This window comes from Dermacentor andersoni, chromosome 8, assembly GCF_023375885.2.
Source record: "Dermacentor andersoni chromosome 8, qqDerAnde1_hic_scaffold, whole genome shotgun sequence".
Lineage (NCBI taxonomy): Eukaryota > Metazoa > Arthropoda > Arachnida > Ixodida > Ixodidae > Dermacentor > Dermacentor andersoni.
In genome coordinates this window covers 56,872,921-56,889,705 of record NC_092821.1, presented here as the reverse complement: position 1 = coordinate 56,889,705, position 16,785 = coordinate 56,872,921, and the positions used below count along the sequence as shown (strand labels likewise).

The following is a 16,785-nucleotide window of genomic DNA, read 5'->3' as shown; positions in this document are numbered from 1 at the left end:
TCCCCGTGGTGCGTCTTAAACCATTTTACGGACGCTGACGATCTTCCTTATTTTGTTGTTTGTTCGTACGGTTGTTTTTGTTTAATACTTGCGTTTGTTTGCAGCATCGGGGCAATGCTCTTTAAGAGGGGTTACTGACACGGGGACTCGTTTATCTTTTTCGGGTGAACGCTTGTCACCGCCTAACAAATGTCATCGCACACCGCAGGACGCGCCTGCATGTATCGGAATTTTCTGGAATGTTATTGATGGTTCCATCCGCTGTCTGTCACCGAACCTTGTGTAACCTGATTGCATGTATGCGCGACGCGAATAGTGTAGAACTTTGTAGAAGACACGCGGGTCCCAGCGATTACTCTGGAACATTCGACGACTGATGTATAAAAGCCGACGCGCTTGAGCAGCTGGTCAGATGTTCGACGATCACCGACTGTGTTCGCCGCTTGCGTTGAGTTTGGAGTGTAGCCTCTTTTTGTGCGCACAGGTTAGCCCAATAAACTTAGTTTCGCCATTCACAGTTTTGTTGCTGTGTCCTCGACCCTCACTACAATGTGACAATATCTAGCTTGATCTAACATGTACACAAGCTCAGCTGCAGCGGAAATCGCTTTGACGGTGCGAAGCTTTCACTTTGTGGTCGACCTCAAAGAAGTTTACCAAGGAAGGTTGAAATACCGATTTTTTCGGTTTTGGCGTCACGAAAGCCTCTCAGATTCCGAAAACTGGCTGTCATCGATCACGTCAACAGTGTCGTCAGGCTAGTGTGACATAGCGCCCCGGAGTGACAGATTGTGCCGACTAGGCCCGCATTTCGTCGGCGTTGGTGTCTTTTTGATGTGTTCCCGGCACTGGCATTGCGATGGCCTAATGTGACGAGTCCTTTAAGGAAGTGGGAAGTTCGAGAAACTCTACCCTGGTGCCTAACACAGTGGACCCACTCACTGAATTGTAGTAGATTACCAACTTGCATATAGCTTCCGTTCTGTCATCAAAGTGAAAGTGGCGGCTTTCGGTGTCACTGGCTGGCACCAATAACCAATAAATTCTGATCGACTGCCTCTTCGTGCGTACCTATGAGACGTCGCCGTATTTTACAATGTCAAATGAGAATGGGCGAAACTCAGTAAGTCGATTGCACTAGATAGGCCACTGTTCACTTTTTTCAAAGCTGTAAAGATTGCATGGAACGCTTATTTAGGGACATATAGTGCTTTGAGAATGCAGAAATACGGCCACCAACCTCCTAATATTTGCAGACTTCTCTACTAAGACGACTGGACGGCTTTGTCGCACATCGATTCAACAAGCTTCTCTTTAATTTTATCACAGTGCGCATTGGCTCTAAGCATGCTAATCCACGCGTTTTGATAAAGTATATAGTGCCTACGAAAAAAATGAGAATAGTATTTTCTCTTGACTTTTACTTTCTTCCCAATGTTCATTGACTTGCTAGCCAAGAGTATGTGAGATGCGAAATGAACCTTCCCGTGTGAATTCTGGTGTGAAACATAACATGCATTTGTACTACACTTTAAACCTAAGTATTTGTGACGGTTGTGCATACGACAAGACATCTGTTTCACTCAAAAATTTTTTTTCGCTTCAGAAGCTATATTTACCAGCATTGTGCATAATAATTAAAGTAGCGGCACCATTTATATCGGTATATCAATAATACTATTTCAAGCATTTAAAAAATTCGGTTTTAAGAAATGTTGCAGCCCGCAAGAAAGAAAACCACACGAGTTTAATCACCACTCGTTTTTAAGTTAAATTATTGTTTTGCTGCAAACATTTTGTAATATGTCTTGCTAAGGTGGTTCAAATGAAATAGCTACTTATTATCATTATTGCCGGGTGTGCAGTAGTATGGGGCAGACATGTAGACGCAATAAATATTGAAGTCTTATAAACAATAAAGTTATTTCGTAGTTTCAAGGTATGGATGTACCTTCAGCTATCTGTATAGATGGCAATGTGGCCTACTTGATAAATTTCGAAAATTCAATAAACGTAGGACCTCTTTTAATCCTTCTTTCTCGTCTTTGCTAATAGATGCCAACACAACTTGGAAAGCGTGTATATCTGTAAGTATTAGCAACATATTTGCTCTCTGTAATTCTTAACGATAGATATTTCTTCACTCCAGAAGGGTTCATGGAAGCTGATATGTGAACCATGAGCTTGTGGGTCCATTATTTTTGATACTCGTTCTGGCATTTGTTTGTTTCGATGGAACAGTAATGCCACTACGATGTGCTTACCTGCTCCCTTGGATTGTTCGTGAGGGTGGAAGTGAAAGTAGGCAAATCGTCGCCGGAAAGTGTCCACTCAAGAGAGCTCTGAAACCATGCTGAATGGTTTTCTGAGCCTATAACGCAATGAGCAATGGAATTTTCTTGCCGCTGCAAGCATATGTGCTGTGCTTAAATAAAACGTTGTCCTTAATTAGGGAAACGGAAGAATGAATTAGGTTTTCAGGAATATTTTGGATAGTAGAATAGACCAAATAAATTTAGAAAATCATCCCAACTGATCTCACAAGGCTGCCGATGGCAATGAGTTCAGAAATAAATAAATATGGCGATACCTCGTGTTCAGGTGCGTAGCCAGGGGGGAGGCATATGGGGCTTCAGCCCTATCCGAAATTTTTTCTTGCTGTCATTCACCGCTGACAAAAATAACCTTGGCACTGGAAATCATTCTGGGTTTTGTCTAGGATGTCTTTTTGACGCTCAAAAAGACCTTTCGGCGGGAAAATTGCGAACTCGGGCTGGATTTTGTGTGCAACGCCTATGCACCTGGGGTCGCATAACGCCCCATCTGAGCACAGTTTCAGGGGTGGTTTGATATCGAGCGTGTTCGTCGCGGCATATCGCAGAGGCCGCGGAATCTACGGGGCGCGTGGATTTCAATTTCGAAATTTATGGGCATAATGTTCTGAGATACTTTTGACGCAAAAGGTCCATTGACATTACCAAAGTCGTGCTTTAGATTTTCGATTCCGGAACTTTGTGGGTTTCATGTTCTCAAAAAGATTTGATGTAAAAGTGCATTGACTTTTCTAAAGTCGTACATCGGCCCAAACAACGAGACAAGCCAAATCAACACTCTATCAGACAAGTTGACAAAGCATGCAGCGCGGTCCTATGAGACGAAGTGTCGTGGTGGTTCATTTCTGCCATCATGTCACAAAAATGAATATCATCATTTTTTTCACCTGCGGCAAAGCATCCATGGCAAGACACTAAAGCCAGCACAGGTAACTACATATGTTATTTATTTTTTTTTTACTTTTACTTTTACACGCGAGGACACGTTCAGCCTCTTCAATTTTCTTGTTCTCCCTACCCGCGGGCTGCCAGAGACAGCCAGAACGCATGCGTTTTTCTCGTGTTGTCCCAACCACCACGCGGCGCACTCCGGTGCGCGTTCGTTTTTCTGTGGCCAAGTCGATTCTCGCCTGGCAGAGTTTTAGACGAATACAATGGTTGCTCACCACCCTGACTCTGGGTACAATACTGATTGCAACGCGTTCACTTGAGGGCATTATCTTCACTTCGATATTATTGCAAGCTCTCCGGAAAGTCTTTTGTGTCGCTGGTGTAGGATACTCAGCAGTGTGCGCATGGGTCTCTGCGGACCAAGCGTCTCACGCTTTCTTCGATATTCCTTCGGTAGCCATATCAGGTGCCCAAACTAGGCATTCGATTATGGCAACATGTATTCCTTTGCGTTTTTTTTATTTCGGCGCCCCCGTCCCACAAAACAAAAAACAGGACATTGTTGTGCCGCAGTAACTTGTGGCAAGGTGAAAGTTCAATTCTTTTACTTCTTCTTCGGCGGAAAGTATTTACTTCTTCTTCGGCGGAAAGTAATGGGTCACGGGACTCAGCATTTGCTGGATACTCTTTTATTATTGCGATGACATTTATACGGACAGATCAGGTGCCTTCCTACCCTCGCTCTCATGTTGCGTAAAAACTCCAAGGGCGATAACATTGTGTATGCGCGAGTGAAAGCGTAGGCTGGAAGGGGGGATGGGTGAGGCGACGATGGTGGCTCATTCTTGTGTCCGCAAGGGAGAAAATTTGGAAGACGTTTACGCTTCGCCTTTAAGAGTGGAACGCGATAGCATTCAAAGACCTGCGACCGCTTCGCACGCTTCCCGGTTACTGGAGCGTATGTCACCGTGATTTTCACCAGGAAACATTGGCCGCAAACGCTTTGCACGAAGGCGGGCTTTGTGGTAGATACGCGGCCTCTTGCGTGGGCCACAATGCGGTGGAGGTGAGCGCCAGCTGGAGGTATTCCAAGGAACCAGGCGCGTCGCTCCGTGGTCCCCAGACACCCACACGCCGGTGTGCGCAAATGTCGGACGCCGCGCCCGGTTCGTGAATCGTAGAACACAGCATTATGTTTTCGCATGTAGTCAAATTACAATCGGAGAGCTATCATGTCTCTAGGTTGTGTGTATGTCGTAGTTGACGATGTTTTCAGGTATTCAAGCTTGAGAAATTCAATTTTTTCAGTAAATTGTTTGCATCACATAGATAGTATCGGTATCATCATCATCATCAGCCAGGTTTCGCCCACTGAAGGGCAAAGGCCTCTCCCATACTTCTCCAAATACCCCGGTCATGTACTAATTGTGGCCATGTTGTCCCTGCAAACGTCTTAATGTCATCCGGCCACCTAACTTTCTGCCACCCCCTGCTACGCTTCCCTTCCCTTAGAATCCAGTCCGTAAGCCTTAATGACCATCGGTTATATTCCCTCCTGATTACATGTCCGGCCCATGCCAATTTCTTTTTCTTTATTTCAACTAAGATGTCATTTACCCGCATTTGTTCCCTCACCCAATCTGCTCTTTTCTTATCCCTTAACGTTACACCCATCATTCTTCTTTCCATAGCTCGTTGCTTCGTCCTCAATTTCAGCAGAACCCTTTTCGTAAGCCTCCAGGTTTCTGCCCCATACGTGAGTAGTGGTTAGACGCAGCTGTTATACACTTTTCTCTTGAGGGATAGTGGCAACCTGCTGTTCATGATTTCAGAATGCCTGCCAAACGCACCCCAGCCAATTCTTATTCTTCTGGTTATTTCAGTCTCATGATCCGGATCCGTGGTCACTGCCTGCCCTAAGTAATGTATTCCCTTACCACTTCCAGTGCCTCCCTACCTATCGTAAACTGCTGTTCTCTTCCGAGACTGTTAAACATTACTTTAGTTTTCTGCAGATTAATTTTTAGACCCACCCTTCTGCTTTACCTCTCCAGGTCACTGAGCATGCATTGCAATTTGTCGCCTGAGTTATTAAGCAAGGGAATATGATCAGCGAATCGCAAGTTACTAAGGTATTCTCCATTAACTCTTATCCACAATTCTTCCCAATCCAGGTCTCTGAATATCTCCTGTAAGCACGCTGTGAATAGCATTGAAGAGATTGTATCTCCCTGTCTGACACCTTTCTTTATTGGGATTTTGTTGCTTTCTTTATGGAGGACTACGGTGGCTGTGGAGCCACTATAGATATCTTCCAGTATTTTTACACATGGCTCATCTACGCCCTGATTCCGTAATGCCTCCATGACTGCTGAGGTTTCGACTGAATCAAACGCTTTTTCGTAATCAATGAAAGCTATATATAAGGGTTGGTTATATTCCGCACATTTCTCTATCACCTGACTGATAGTGTGAATATGGTCTATTGTTGAGTAGGCTTTACGGAATCCTGCCTGGTCCATTTGTTGGCAGAAGTCCAAGGTGTTCCTGATTCCATTTGCGACTACCTTAGTAAATACTTTGCAGGCAACGGACAGTAAGCTCATCGGTCTATAATTTTTCAAGTCTTTGGCGACCCCTTTCTTATGGATTGGATTATGTTAGCGTTCTTCCAAGATTCCGGTACGCTCGAGGTCATGAGGCATTGTGTATATAGGGTGGCCTGTCTTTCTAGGACAATGTTCCTACCAGCCTTCAACAAATCTGCTGTTACCTGATCCTCCCCAGCTGCCTTCCCCCTTTGCATAGCTCCCAAGGCGTTCTTTACATCTTCCGGCGTTACTTGTGGGATTTCAAGTTCCTCTAGACTATTCTCTCTCACATTATTGGCGTGGGTGCTACTGGTACTGTATAAATCTCTATAAAACTCCTCAGCCACTTGAACTATCTCATCCATATTAGTACCGATATTGCCGGCTTTGTCTTTTAACGCATACATCTGATTCTTGCCTATTCCTTATTTCTTCTTCACTGCTTGTAGGCTTCCTCCGTTCCTGAGAGCATGTTCATGTCTATCCATATTATAATTCCTTATGTCAGCTGTCTTACGCTTGTTGATTAACTTAGAAAGTTCTGCCAGTTCTATTCTAGCTGTAGGGTTAGAGGCTTTCATACATTGGCGTTTCTTGGTCAGATCTTTCGTCTCCTGCGATATCTAACTGGTATCCTGTCTAATGGAGTTGGCACCGACTTCTATTGCGCACTACTTAAGATTGCCCATAAGGTTGTCGTCCATTGCTTCATCATAAGGTCCTCTTCCTGAGTCAAAGCCAAATACGTGTTCTGTAGCTTGATCCAGAATTCCTCTATTTTCCCTCTTACCGCTAACTCATTGATCGTCTTCTTATGTACCAGTTTCTTCCGTTCCCTCCTCAAACCTAGGCTAATTCGAGTTCTTACCATCCTATGGTCACTGAAGCGCACCTTGCCGAGCACGTCTACATCTTGTATGATGCCAGGGTTTGCGCAGAGTATGAAGTCGATTTCATTTCTAGTCTCACCATTCGGGCTTCTCCACGTCCACTTTCGGCTAACCCGCTTGCGGAAAAAGGTATTCATTATCCGCATATTATTCTGTTCTGCAAACTCTACTAATAACTCTCCCCTGCTATTCCTAGAGTCTATGCCATATTTCCCCACTGACTTGTCTCCAGCCTGCTTCTTGCCTACCCTGGCATTGAAGTCGCCCATCAGTATAGTGTATTTTGTTTTGACTTTACCCATCCCCGATTCCACGTCTTCATAAAAGCTTTCGACTTCCTGGTCATCATGACTGGATGTAGGGGCGTAGACCGGTGCTACGTTCAATTTGTGCCTCTTATTAAGCTTCACAACAAGACCTGCCACCCTCTCGTCAATGCTATAGAATTCCTGTATGTTACCAGCTATATCCTTATTAATCAGGAATCCGACTCCTAGTTCTTTTCTCTCCGCTAAGCCCTGGTATCACAGTACGTGCCCGCTTTTTAGCACTGTATATGCTTTTTTTGTCCTCCTCACCTCCCTGAGCCCCATTATATCCCCCTTACTACCCTCTAATTCCTCCAATAACACTGCTAGACGCGCCTCACTAGATAACGTTCTAATGGTAAACGCTGCCAGGTTCAGATTCCAATGGCGGCCGATGGGTGGGTCTAAATTATTTTTGCGGAAAGTACGCCGGACGTCGATGCCGGATTTTCTACGACACGGGCTCCTTAACTAAGCTTCGCGCGCGATGCATCGGGGAGAGTGGAAGAAGGGGTATGAGGCGGGCGTAATGATTCTCTTATCTGTAAATCTGTGATTGGGCAACCTGTTTATGTGCCTTGTTTGACGCATTATGTACACTGGCTTTTGCTTAGATATATAGATTTATTGGAGACTAGTACTTGTGTTTAAGTATCTTGTTGTGAGGTGTTGTGTATACATGCATTGAACTTTGTTTCCAGTGAGACCTTTGTGCCGTTTATCAAGTGGTATCATCGCATTTCTTTATTCCATTGTATTTCCGCATTTCTAATGTACATTTTGCCGAACTCCTTCTTTCTATATGTGATCTCTGTTGCGATTATAACTTTGGTGCAATTGCTCGCAATACACAACCGGTGACAGCTGCTCTTGTGCAATACATTGAAACAAAGGAAAGCCTCATTGAGATTTTTCCATGGCCGTTGCATATGTACAAAAATACGAGGGGAAGTCAAAAAGTAAAGGAATTTTTGCATTTTCTCGCACTAGGGATTGGTAACACTGCTAGTATTCAGCGCTCTGAAACGCTTTTATGGGAGGTGTCACTCTTATTCCCGCGTTAGTCGTTAGAGTGTAGCAGATCGTTAAACATGGCAGCTCCATTGTCAATCTGCACCACGGAGGAAATGAGGGCAGTGATTCGTTTTTTTTTGTTTGCGGAAGGTGTAAACCTGTGGAAATTATTCGTCGAATGCAGGCGCAGTATGGTGACCGTTATTCATTGCCAAGCAAGATGTACGAATGGATAGAGCGTATCAGACAGGGAATAACTTCTTTATGTGACGAGAAAAGAGCGGGCAGGCCATCGATGGCAAAGAATGAGGACAATTTGAAACTCGTTTAGGGTATGGTGATGCAACACAGACGTATCACAGTGGACGAAATCGCCGATGCTTAACATACCAGTCTCATTGTTCAGCGTATTCTATTTTACTCGACAGGCTAAATTTTCGGAAAGTGCGTTCAAGGATTGGTCCCGAAAGAATTGTCAGCACAGCATAAGTCACGAAGGTTGGACAACTCTCGCAAACATTTGGTCCCTTCACGCCGCGAGGGAGATGCAATTTGACAGAAAATCATTAATGTCGACGAAACTTGTTTACATCATCACGAACCGGCAAGTAAGGCTGCGAGCGTGGTTTGGAAACACTCATCATCACCAGAAGTTAAGAAAGCTAAACGTCGACCATCAGCTGGTAAGATTATGCTAACACTATTCTGGGACATGGATGGGGTGGTAGCCGTTCATTTCTCCCTACTGTGAAAAGTGAGGACTATTGTGATGTGTTGCGAACTAAACTGAAACGTGCAATCAGATCCAAACGTCTTGGAAAACTGCGAAACGGTGTAATCCTGCAGCAAGATAACGCTCGACTATATTCTGCCAAACGGACGGCCGAAACAATAAAGCATTAAGTAGGGATTAAAATTGCTGGAGCAACAGCCATACTGCCTGGCTGCAAGTGATCTTTATGTGTTTGGACTATCGAAGGAAGCACTCAGCGGAACAGGATTTGAAGCCGATGCAGAAGTCATTGATGCGGTGCAAAATTGGTTACAGGTGCAACCGAAAAAGTTTCTGTCAGACGGAATAAAAAAACTTGCGAAATGTTGGGCAAAGTGCGTTGAAGTGCAGGGTGGTTAGGTGGAAAAATAATCTATGTTTGAATTTTCTATCATTGAAATCAATGTACCGTTTCCCAAAAGTCCCACTACTTTTGCCCTTGTATAAGCAAGGTTCTTGAATTACAACGTTTCATTAAATGTGCGTCCTCAATTTTTTCATTTCATGACCTTCACGTTTTTCATATCACCTTCATGCACTGCTGTGCTGGTTTCTAAATTATATAGTTATAAACTTCGTGTGATAGCTATTGTACTTATTAAATAGATCAAAAAGAAGGAAGCATGGATATTAGTTACTTCTGGCACAATGTTTTGGGACGTACCAATATACTCTTTTAAGAAAAAATATATATTTTACATATCTTGACAGTGCGTAGCATTCAAGGATTCGTTTGCGGCATCTTTGCCAATGGCAATGCAGCTAGTATCCATGTATTTGATCCCTCGACTAATCGTATAAGGAGCAGGCCCAGCTGGAACGTGAGTAGGTTCCCTTCAAAAATGTGCGTGGCCGCAAAATAGAATGTACTGCGTCCGAGGTACCAAGACCGACTAGTGAGCACATTGTAATTGGTTCAATCACCGCTGCGGCGGCCGTATTCCTATGGAGTGCACGTTAAAGGACTAGGGGTGCTTCCAATTAATTCGAGGCATGAAGCTACGGCACCCATCATAACGCACTGTGGAGTTTTGGGAGGTTGAACCTCACAGAAAAAACGTACCAAGACGCACCAACGAGAAAATTGGATACGAAAAGGTAATTGCATCATGGTGCGTTGCTTGAATACATGAATATATATATATATATATATATATATATATATATATATATATATATATATATATATATATATATATATATATATATATTTATATTCATGTATTCATGTATTCATGTATATATATATATATATATATATATATATATATATATATATACATTTATGTATATATTTGTGACATGTGCGGCTTAATGCGAATGATTCCTTAGCTATTGATCGACTACCTCTTCTTGCATCATTAGACCCATGATCCCGGCCTAGGTACTTTGAAAATCCACTTGCATTCAAACATTGGTTGGGAGCCTGTAATAGAACGCTAAAGTCTATAAAATATGATAATGCGTGACTCCTATCATGCTGAAACGCTCTACTACTATTCTGAGACCGCTGTGTGGAGCAGTGCAGGCACTGGCTATCATATAGATTATCCTATTATCAACTATTGAGTACAGACCACAGCCGTTATAGTGCACATAAAGATCATCACTCCGCTATGTTATTAAAGTGTTTAAACCTCAGCAGTCATGGAGACATTACGGAATCAGGGTGTAGACGAGCCGTATGTAAAAATACTGAAAGATATCCATAACGGCTCGACAGCCACCGTAGTCCTCTATAAACAAAGCAACAACATCCCAATAACGAAAGGCGTCAGGCAGGGAGATACAATCCCTTCAATGCTATTCACAGCGTGCTTACAGGAGATATTCAGAGACCTGGATTGGAAAGAATTGGGGATAAGAGTTAATAGAGAATACCTTAGTCACTTGCGATTCGCTGATGATATTCCCTTGCTTAATAATTCAGGCGACCAATTGTAATGCATGCTCAGTGACCTGGAGAGGTAAAGCAGAAGGGTGGGTCTAAAAATTAATCTGCAGAAAACTGAAGTAATGTTTAACAGCCTCGGAAGAGAACAGCAGTTTACGATAAGAAGCGAGGCACTGGAAGTGGTAAGGAAATACATCTACTTAGGACAGGTAGTGACCGCGGATCCCAATCATGAGATTGAAATAATCAGAAGAATAACAATGGGCTGGGGTGCGTTTGGCCGGCATTTTCAGATCATGAACAGCAGGTTGCCATTATCCCTCAAGAGAAAAGTCTATAAAAGCTGCGTCTTACCAGCATTCACGTACGGGGCAGAAACTGGAGGTTTAGAAAAGGGCTTCTCCTTAAATTGAGGATGACGCAACGAGCTCTGGAAAGAAGAATGATTGGTGTAACGTTAAGGGATAAGAAAAGAGCAGATTGGGTGAGGGAACAAACGCGAGTTAATGACATCTTAGTTGAAATCAAGAAAAAAAAAGTGGGCATGGGCAGGACATGTAATGAGGAGGGAAGATGACCGATGTTCATTAAGGGTTACGGAATGGATTCCAAGGGAAGGAAAGCGTAGCAAGGGGTGGCAGAAAGTTAAGTGGGCGGATGAGATTAAGAGGTATACAGGGACAACATGGCCACAACAAGTACATGACCGGGGTAGTTGGAGAAATATGGGAGAGGCCTTTGCCCAGCAGTGGGCGTAACCAGGCTGATGATGATGATGATGATTACAGTGTATGTTTGCTGCCACAAGCCCCCAGTTGATCACACCCATTTCTTTTATTTCCAGAGATGCCCACTATACTGTACACCGAAAAGATAAAGTGGTAGTCTTTGTCGTCCACGCCAATATTGGTAAATATTTCTTCCTATGACCACGGCTTTTATCGTTTATTGTTGCCTTTCAAGATACCTTAAAACATGGTTGGAATTCATAGCCCTCTAATAACAATTGTTTCAAACTCTGCAGAAGCCCTTTCATAATGTCTACATTGTGAAAAAATAGTGGCGTTCTCTATCTCCGTATTCCGCATGCAACCCATTTGGGGAACCTATGGGCACGCATGTGTGAATCGCCATTGAAATATATTATGCAGCTATCCTTGTTACGGGAGATGTAAAAAAACGGTCCATACAACGCCTTTATACTCTTAAATAAAGACGCGTAAACCCCTATGCACCAAAACGGATTCAATTAATCAATGCAATATAATCAGTGTAGCCGTATCAGCAGTTTTGCCGGTAAATTTAGTTACTGTTTTGGTCAGCTTTGCGACAACTACCTTTCTGAAGACTAGTGACGGTGTTTATTTACATAGTACAACAACTGACATCTTAAAGGGTCTGAAATAAAAAAAAATTGCTTCGAAAATAGATTCCTAGGACAGGCTTTATTCTTCAAAAGCTATACAAAAAGGCGCCCGGAATTAGCTGTAAGGCGCGTAGGCTCTGTAACCACCATGAACAGCACCTATAGAATTCAAACGCAGCGGCTGTTTGGGCCTAGGGGAACAGGTTTCATAATGTTCTTCCAAAATACAGTTTTTTCAGTATTCATTATAAACCTTTCCAGAATAGTCCTTAACGTTGCAACTGCAGCAGTTACATGAAATAGTTTTATTGGTGAATGCTCGGAGGCGTAGCAGTTCATTAAATTGGTAGAACTTATTGCAACAAATTTCGCGCTCAGATTTACTACGCAAAAAGGGAATAGCATACCAGACTAACTACCGAAAGGTATATGTATACAGGAGCGGCTAGGCCTATTCACACGAATCTCAACGCGCACCGTCTGAACACACCGTCTTCATTTTTCACGAATTTTGGAGAGACAACACTATACAGAACTTCCAGGTTAACCGAGAACCAGCAAGAGGTCGTTTCTCAAACTGGGTAGACCTCATATATGCATGCCATGACATGCATCATGACACAGCATGAATTGTGTGTCACCACCTAGGTTGCATACTTCTAATGGAATGTATGTCATGACATTAGAGGCATAAATTACAAGTTTCTGTCCAGCTCGTTTCACTGTGTGCTAATGCCGTCGTGGTGGTTTCTTTAACTGTGTTTATAAGTTGTTCTTTTAACTGCACCAAGTTTTTGAGAATTGCCTGCGGCAGATAGCGCAATTATAACCCTTGAGCTAACTTACTCGATGAGACAGCCATTACTACTACGATAAATCAAAATGCTTCATTGAAATATTAACATAATTTTGCTAATTACGTGTTTAATTATTTACTGATGGCACAAAGTTATAGTCCCGGATTATAGCAGATGAGTTCGCAAGGTGTATTCACTTGGAACGAATTCTCACGACTGCCCCAGTTTCGAGATGCTAGAGTGACGTGTCCTTTGTGACGGCTCCTTCGCATCTCTTGTTGACCGCGGCTGTGCCTGCTGCTGCTGCTCATGCGTTTTCGCCGAATAGCACAAGCTCGGTTGTTGCATAGCGGCGTCATTCACTACTTCAACCGAAGCAATGGAAGGTACACGGGGAAGCCGGCCTGTTTATGAGGCTCGTTCGCCACTGGTGGAGGAGGCGAGGGGGCTGCGTTGAGACGGGAGAGCGTGCACCGGAGGAGATGGCCTCACGTTGCGGAAGCGTTGCGCCGTCTGGCAACCACATGGACGGTCGCATCTGCCCTTCCCAAGGAGGTCGGGTGCTCCGTACGAAAGGCGCAGAAAGCCAGGTTTTCTCTGTGAACCCCTATAACGCTGGTTGCGCTCCCAGGTGCTTTGCATTCTGCGCCAGCATGAATGAGGTGTTTGCTGTTACTTTGCACTCAGAGTGAATAAACATAAACAAGTGTTTCATCAATCCTAATACATTTACGGAGAGCTTCGCTGTATATACATTTCAACATGGCACTCTGGATTTGTGACATGCTAATTTTCAAAGTGCGCTACGAAACCCATTGACGTTCCAGTCACCTTTTTATTGCAAAGGCATTATGTGCCCTCTTACGCGATAATCTGGCGCCATTGTCGGTGGCGTGGTCAAGCTATGGTACCAAAATTGGCTGACGCGCAAAGAGTAAAAGCACGTCAAGAGTGCTCGAATTGAAATCAAATTTCTCAGGGAGGTTCCTGTAAACAAAGGAAATTATTGGCATCGAAAAGAAAATTTCGTACATTTCGGTCAGGATGCGAACCGAAGCCGGTATGCGGGACGAGCATGCTTCCCCGATGCAACGGCGCCTCCATGGTTCTGGCTAACTAAAGGTGTGCCTAGTGCATGGCTCATTTCACACGTCACGCCACAGCAATCTGGGGGACCAAATGGATGGCATAGTGCGTGCGCGATTAGGCACGTGATGGCGCAGCCAATGGGGAAGAGGTGGCGTACCGTCATGAGTGTATAAAATGAGCGCATTCTTGATGTTGCGTGGTCTATGAAGGGTGCAATGTTTTCGCTTTCCTACACATAAGGAGTCTTGAGTGTCTGCGCCGAGTTTTTGCTTTAAAAGAAACGCTGTTTCATGCATTGAAGCGCAGATGTAGCTTGAACATCAGTTCATTTCAACGGACGCTGAATAACATATCGAAACTAGTGCGGTCCTTAGAATTCGCGAAGTATGTTATGTATTCAACTAAGCATTTGATTTTTTTTTGCAAGGAATGGGATTACTCAATCTGCATTGAGTAATGCAGATGAAGGGCTGAACTTGTGCTTTCTGGCACAGACGACATTTTCAAATTTTGCTGCAGCTAAAAGACACTCTGTATATCAGAATATCCATTGGGAATGACATGTATCATTGACATCTTATGACCTCATATCAATAATGTCGTTTTCATTGTATGTATGCCCTGACATGAATGAGATAGATGACGTAACGTTTTGCTTATTATATTATTATTATAGTAATATTATTATAATATTAAATTATAATATTTAGATTACTATATTATTTGCTTATCTGGGTATATATCAGCATACACATCATATGCATGCATGGATGGCATGACATGACCAACAGGACATGAATGGGACGATTGACGTGCAAGGCATGACGTTACGTATGGCACTTCTTTTAATCGCACTTAAACACTCGGCTGGAATAGGTCAGGGAGGTAGCGGGCATCAGTCTGTGGCCGGTGGGTGGCGGGACCCCTTAGTGTGAATCGCATTGCATGACATGTATGACATAAATGATGCGAATGATATAACATGTATGTGATGACATGAATCGCATATAGCGTCGGGGTCGCTTCTACATCTGGACATACATGAGAATTTGCATGACATGAATGTATGGCGTGGCAAGAATGTCAAGAAATAATATGAGTAACGTGAGATGCATTTCATTAGCTGGATATATCAACACGGGCATGTCGATGACATGTATGCATCACATGAATAGCATGACATCTATGTCACCACAACAATAGTATCAGTGACGCAGATGTCATCACATGGCCCACTAATTACATGAAGACATTCTTGACAGTAAAGTGTTACCATGACTGGATTTAGGGACATTTTATGACATGATTACCACGTGTTCGAGTCATGTCATTCGTGTCATCATCTAATGTTAAGTCATACATGACATTCTTACCATGTTCTCATACCAACCCTGTGGCCGACGTTGCCTACTGGCTTCGGCCATCTTCGTGATGCCATCGTCGTCATTTTACCACGGCCATTTCAGTTTCTTGCTTTGGTGACTCTTACGCCATACGATGTTCGAGCCTGGTAGCTCGGGTGATTACATCAGGGCATTTCGGCTGTGGCGCACTGACTTGTGGTAGCCTCCGTTCGAACAACGACTTTATTGGAAGTTTGATGGAATGTTCATTCTTCAGCGCTGGGCACCAACCCGCCACCAACATAGCCAGGTACATCCAACACGCATTCTACAACACAGATTGTCACAGTACGCGCGATCTGCACATTTTCCGTCTAGGTTGATAAAGTTAAGGTCATTTATACCCCGATAATAACGTCGCGGCTAATCCCTCGCGCCAATGGCCCCACACGAATGTGATACAGTTTTCCGGATGCATTACACCATTGTAGCATTGATCAAGATGTTCTAAAAACACCTACATTGTACAGACTTCATTTCACAATTTTATAGTAAACTTTAGCTACGTTGCCGGAAAATTCAACGAAAATTTAGTGGCTTGAGTGCAGAGGGACGGTCGCAAAGAAAAGGAGAAAAAATATGGGGAACACTTCGGACAATCATCATTGATTAGCCGCGATTGAAGGATCTCACAAATAAAAGTCGATATTTCACTTCCGCCTATATGTACTCGACGTGATTTTGCACTCATATCAATATTTTACAAATACGTTCATGCGGCTAGGAAATCTTAGGGGCTTCAAGTCGCACCTTGCAGATGTCGCAGGTTATGCAGTCACGTGGGCTTCACACGCATCCACGGGAACACTCATGCATTCAATTGGTCGGTGCTTCCTCGTGCCATTAGGTTGCGGAACTCTCTTCCTGATTTAATTGTCTATAAAACAAATAGCGATAAATTCCGCCAGTTCATAAGTTCTTGTTCCACTGCCTAACTTCAATAAAATGTGTGACGCATTTTCTTTTATTTTACAGTTACATGGGTTCTTTGTGCTCTCTTGTTCGTGAGCTCAAAATTTCGCACAATATTCTTGTATTTTTCGTCCTATGACATTAAAGTTGCTATATTTTTTTACATTATTTATCGAAAGAACTGTATCTTTTGTCCTTTCTCTAATATGTACACTACTGTTCCTATTATTGTTGTGCAATGCTTTAATGTTTGTTTAGACGTGGTGTATACATTTTTATACTGTCTATTACTAATGTATGTTATGTTTTGTTACATGCCCATTATATATGCTCTCTTAGTCCTTCCGTGACGCACCCCTTACCCAATGTCTCATACGAGGCCTGTAAGAACATTTTAAATAAATAAATAAATAAATAAATAAATAAATAAATAAATAAATAAATAAATAAATAAATAATGGCGCTAACGTCATCGTCTGGCTGTCTTTTTGTTGCGGGCGTCATCGTATATTCATTCGAAAGGTA

The 16,785-nt window shown here is 43.2% G+C and overlaps 1 protein-coding gene across 6 annotated transcripts in view; it reads left to right on the top strand.

Moving 5' to 3' along the window:
* Positions 1-16,785, top strand: part of LOC126526347 (uncharacterized) — a 185,398-nt gene that overhangs the window by 30,080 nt on the left and 138,533 nt on the right. For all 6 annotated transcript variants that reach the window (XM_072289687.1, XM_072289689.1, XM_072289686.1 and 3 more), the window contains 2 exons: positions 2,056-2,087; positions 11,538-11,602. In XM_072289687.1, coding sequence (XP_072145788.1) covers positions 2,056-2,087; positions 11,538-11,602 — 97 coding nt within the window. The remainder of the gene's footprint in view (positions 1-2,055; positions 2,088-11,537; positions 11,603-16,785) is intronic.